This window comes from Staurois parvus, unplaced genomic scaffold (assembly GCF_062004578.1).
Source record: "Staurois parvus isolate SC_StPar_1 unplaced genomic scaffold, SC_StPar_1.0 ptg000575l, whole genome shotgun sequence".
Taxonomy (NCBI): Eukaryota; Metazoa; Chordata; class Amphibia; order Anura; family Ranidae; genus Staurois; species Staurois parvus.
Genome location: NW_028318371.1, coordinates 3,625,119 through 3,630,645, shown reverse-complemented (window position 1 = coordinate 3,630,645; position 5,527 = coordinate 3,625,119). Strand labels below are relative to the sequence as shown.

The 5,527-nt window shown below is 45.0% G+C and overlaps 1 protein-coding gene across 1 annotated transcript; it reads right to left on the bottom strand.

The window, feature by feature from the left end:
* Positions 1–279: 279 nt before the first annotated feature.
* LOC149450350 (E3 ubiquitin-protein ligase TRIM39-like) lies at positions 280–5,187 on the bottom strand. The gene is made up of 3 exons (XM_089692051.1): positions 4,482–5,187; positions 1,583–2,447; positions 280–1,153 (listed from the first exon to the last, which is right to left on the bottom strand). Exons 1-3 carry the CDS (start codon positions 5,149–5,151, stop codon positions 1,057–1,059), a joined length of 1,632 nt encoding a protein of 543 aa, XP_089548177.1. The 5' UTR covers positions 5,152–5,187; the 3' UTR covers positions 280–1,056.
* Between the last annotated feature and the right edge of the window lie 340 nt (positions 5,188–5,527).

Below are 5,527 nucleotides of genomic sequence, written 5' to 3'. Positions count from 1 at the left end.
TAAAGTTTTTACATAAATAATTAAAAGCTGAGTATTGTAATCACCCCTGTCATTGGCAGATGGTTTGTCTCATCCCTGTAACCGCTATATCTGGAAGAGAGCTTGTTCCTTTGAAAAACAACAGACATACTGGCAGGATCACCAGATAAAAAGAGGAAAGAAAGACTTAATAATAAAACTAATGCAGCCATCACATCTAAGAATTGGTAAGCTGCAATATAACAAATGTTTCCCTTTGGGTTTAATACGGCTTTGAGGTACAGAATGTCCTTCCCTTATAACCACTTTACAGAATAAAATATTTTCACCTTTCTAGATGACTTATTTATAACAGTGAATAACCATCCAGCATAATCTCTGCTGTTCAGCAGTCAGACGGGTAAAAGGGCCATAAAACCGACTCAGGATTAAATCTTCAAAGGGGTTGTAAACCCTTACCTATACCCAGTGCAGTGACTGGCCTCAGGAGATACACAGAGAGGAAACAAATCCTCCTACATAAGTTGTACCTGTGTATCTGCAGCCTTCTCTTCTCTACATCTGTTCAAAGTGCAGAATTTATACAGCTTGTCCAAAAGTTCAGAAAACTGGGGGCGGGAGCTAAAGTTACATAACTCCCAACCTCAGCATAACCCCCAACCTCAGCATAACCCCCAACCTGAACCCCTAAAGCTGACCATACACTATACAATCTGTTTCGGATCTTCCAGCAACTACTGTATGTAATGCGAGGGTCTGCCTGGATACAATATCAGTGGATTGCTCATGTCCGGCTTTATATGACATACTTTTGGTAAATCTAAGGCTGACCACACTCTACACCACCAAATCTCCTTTAGCTTTACCAAAACTATCTCCTATGAAGACAAACTTAAACAATCCTCTCAGTGCCGGTTCACACATATGTGGATTGGATTGGTTTGAACCGCATCCAATCCGCATGACATGTGACATAACATTGCTTCCTATGGTGCCTGTCCACATAGGTCCGGTGCACTGGCGGTGAGAAGGGGTTATGTGCGATTTCTGAGCAGTGTGGTCCGGTTCAGGTGCGGATTACAGGCTACTGACTTCTATGGGAACCGTTTCTAAGCCGCACATGTGTGAACGGGATAAAATCCTGACCTGAACCTTTCCTGAACCTGATGTAAACCTGATCTGAACCGCTGAACAACTACTGTGCCAATTAGCTGTGAATCCTGAGCTACACATGTGTGAATCAGCTCTTTATTGGGTCACATCAGGCAGACCCGTATACTACACAGCTGATGGGAGATCTAAAGGTTATTGTACAATCAGATTGTATAGTGTGTGGTCAGCCTAATGCTAAATAACCCCCCCCCCCCCAAATTTTGCCTTGTTGGGTGTGGAAGTGATGGAGGACAATCTCCTCGGCTGAGATCTACCAGATCTACCGATTGAAGAAATATATTATCTCTACAAACGGTGTCATCCTATGAACCAGATTCACATTTCTCAGCAGATTTCACCAGATTCAGGTCAGATTTCCTGTCATATGATCATTTTACACGTCTCCTGACCCCCCCCAGAGATCTTTATACAACCTTTTCTTACACATAACCCGGCATGGAGGGGCTCAGTGAAGGTGGAGGTGAAGGTGTGGAGGTGTCTGATGGGGTCACACAGATCATAAAAGGACAGCTGCCCGGCCTCATAATCCACATAGATCCTGACTCTATCAGGGGGGGTATCGGGAGATATGTGGATTGATTTATCATCATGTAATAGACAACACTCACTATCATACTTCCACAAACTCCAGGACTTGTTATTACATCCAATCCATGACTGCCCTCCTCCCCTCTCTATACTGGGATAACACATCCCGACTCTGCACTCTCCCTCACTGACATCCACTTCCCAGTAATGTCGCCCCGAGGAAAAACTCCGACTGCTTAGTACCTGTTCCCAGTACTGAAATCTCTCTGGTGTTTCTGGACGATTCTGCTCTATATCTGACCAGGATGCAGTTTTCATGTCATCTGATATCTGTAGATTATTATGAGCTGTGTTCACATCCAGTAATAAGTCTGAAGCTTCCTGTATATTGAAGCATACATTTCCCCCTTTTATCATATCAGATATCCCTGTGTGTAATGTGTGTGAGATTCCAGCCACATCCAGATCCCCTCCATCATGGAGGAGTCTATCATGTCTCTCTCTGTCCTCATCATCTCCCTCCTCAGTATCACACAAGTCCCTTGTGTCTGATTCCTGGAGGACAGTCAGGGGGTCGGTCATGTTACACAGCTCCTCAATGTCCCCCATCTTCCTGGACAGATCCTTCTTCTTTATCTCCAGTTGATGGATCATCTCAGACAATGGACATGAAAGCCGCTCTTCCTGGCTGGCGATCTCCCTCAGGACTCTCTTCTCCAGGTCCTCCAGTTGTCTCCTGAGCTCTATGAACAGGGCAGTGACTCTCTCTGTTAGGATGAGAGAAGGAGAAGAAGCGCCTCTAAGTGCAGCATAACACTTTAATGAAGATGAGAAGTAGGAACCCTCCCATGTATGAGGTACAAGTAATGCGAGGAGTGGAGAGGACGGTGTAGGTGATATTTAGAGACAAGATTGGTGATGTAATTTGGGGCAGAGTTATAAATGGCTTTATACGTTATTGTTAATGTTTTGAATTTTATTCGTTGGGCAATGGGAAGCCAGTGGAGGGATTGGCATAGAGGGGTGGAGGACACTGAGTGGAGGACAGTGGAGGGATTGGCAGAGAGGGGTGGAGGACACTGAGTGGAGGACAGTGGAGGGATTGGCAGAGAGGGATGGCAGATACAGAACGGTTAGTGAGGTGGATGAGTCTGGCAGCAGCATTCATTATAGACTGAAGAAGAGATAGCCTGTGATGAGGTCAGCCAATGAGGAGGGAATTACAATAGTCAAGGTTTGATATAAAAAGGGAGTGAATAAGTTGCTTAGTGGTTTCCGAGGTTAGGAACAGTCGTATCTTGGAGATGTTGCGGAGGTGAAGTCTACAAGATTTGGACAGTGATTGGATTTGGGGCTGGAAGGACAGATGGGAGTCTAGGATTACATCTAGTACCCTGGCATGAGGGGAGGGACTGATAATTGTGTGGCTGGGGGGAATACTAAGAGCTCAGCTTTGGAAAGATTGAGTTTGAGGAAGTGGAGTAACATCCATGCCGATATGTCGCTTAGTAGGTTAGCAATGCGAGAGGAGACTGAAGGGGTGAGGTGAGGGGTAGAAAGATAGATTTGTGTGTCATCAGCATAGAGATGGTACTTCAAGCCGTGGGAGTTTATCAAGTGACCAAGGGAGGAGGTGTAGATGGAGAAGAGAAGGGACTTGGACAGAACCTTGAGGGACCCTTACAGAAAGAGGGAATGAAGGAGGAGGCCGCTTTATATAGGTAACATTGAAGGAGCGCTGCGATAGGTAGGAGGAGAACCAGGAGAGAGCAGAGTTTCTGAGGCCAAGAGAGTGGAGTTTTTTGAGGAGGAGGGGATGGTCAACCGTATCAAAAGCCACAGAGAGGTCAAGTAGTAAGAGTACGGAGTAGTGGCCATTGGTTGGGATGAGTACAGAGTAGTGGCCATTGGTTGGGATGAGTACGGAGTAGTGGCCATTGGTTTTAGCAGTTAGTAGATCATTAGAGAGTTTTAGTAGGGCGGTTTCACTGGAGTGTAATGAGCGAAAGCCAGACTGTAAAGGGCCAAGAAGGTTGTTGTCGGTGAGGTGGGAGCTCAGGCGATTGTAGACTAAGTGTTCTAGGAGTTTAGAGGTGAACGGCAGCAGGGAGATGGGTCTTAAGTTGTTCATTTTGGTGGGATCCAGGGAGGGCTTTTTAAGTATGGGAGTGATGTGCGCATGCTTTAGAGGGGAGGGGAAGGCACAAATAGAGAGGGAAAGATTGAAGATGTGAGTGAGGGAGCATAGGAAGGAAGAGGAGGGTGACCGTAGTAGTTGTGAGGGGACAGGATCCTGGGGGCAGGTAGTGAGACGGGCTTCTGAGAAAACCTTAGTGACCTCTTCAGTAGTAGCAAGGTCAAAAGAGGAAAGTGTTGAGGGAGGTTTAGTATAAGGTATGCTAAGTGGGATGGATGTCTGTGCAGTGGCGATGCCCCTACGAATTGCGTCAATCTTGTTTTTGAAATGATTTGCAATCTCATGAGCAGTGAGTGAGGTACTGGGTGGGGGTGTAGGTGGAGAAAATAGAGAGTTAAAAGTAGAGAAGAGACGATGAGGACTGGATGACAAGGTATTAATAAGGTAATATATATATATATATATAAATGTAGGTACGGGGAATGGAATAATTATTTATGAAGCAGTGGGGGGATGATGCATAGATATGATCACGATGTTGTGGTAGAGGGACCATATAATCTGGGACGGAGTTGGGAAAATTCAAATATCGGAAAAAATAATAATAAAAAAAATAGAAAGATTAGAATATAAATAAAAAATTATAAATAAAAAATTGTTAGACCTGTTAGACCAGCTGATTTTTCTTGTACTTTTCCCTTACGTTCCTGCAGACTCTGGACTCTTTTCTCCGTCTTCTCTGTCTCTGTCATCAGTTTCTGCAGAACGTTTCTCAGTTTCTGTTTCTTCTTCTCAGAAGCCTCATCCAGAGTCTCCACCTTGTGTCCCTGGTGTTCTCCAGCCAAACTGCAGGACACACAGATACAGGCGGCATCTGCAGCACAGTAATATTCAAGAAGTTTCCTATGGATGGCACATTTTCTGTTCTCCATGGAAGTGGTGGGGTCAGTTAGGACATGTTCTGGTGACTTGCTGTGGATTCTCAGGTGATTATCACACAGAGAAGCTTCACACATCAGACAGGATCTAACAGCGGGTACAGGAGAGTGAATGCAGTAAGTACAGAAGATTCCAGTCTTCTTCTCATCTGGCTGAGTAGACCGGAAGGTCTCCACTATGTTACGTAGTGTGATGTTCCTCTGCAATGCAGGCCGATCCTGGAACTTTTCTCTGCACTGAGGACAGGAATAACCTCCAGACCCCTCCTGTGTATCCAACGATTGATCAATACAGACCCGGCAGAAGTTGTGTCCACATCTCAGCATTACAGGATCGGTATAAATGTTCAGACAGATGGAACAGTCCAGCTCCTCTCTCAGATCAGCAGACGCCATCGCTGACACCAGAAGAGAGAAATGAAAGTGAAAGTCTCCGACACGGAAAATCTAAAGGTCGTCTCACATTTCTCAGCACAGGGCGGGGCTGAGCTGGTGTTGCAGTTTTATCTTCAGGAAGTTTGTGGATAAAGCAAATGTTTATAAATGAAAGAGATATATTCCGACATTTGTGAACTGATCTGTGTTTTTTATACGTCATTTTGATTTTAAATTGTAAATTGCATCTGCAGACAAGACATAAAACTGGGTTATATACCGCAGCGTGAAATGCTATTGGCAGGTTTCTGTTTGTTGTATTTTGTGGTTAAGGCTGAGTTCACACACAAACGCACAGGAATCGCTGCATTTCCCCACCACATAGCAATCCCACTGT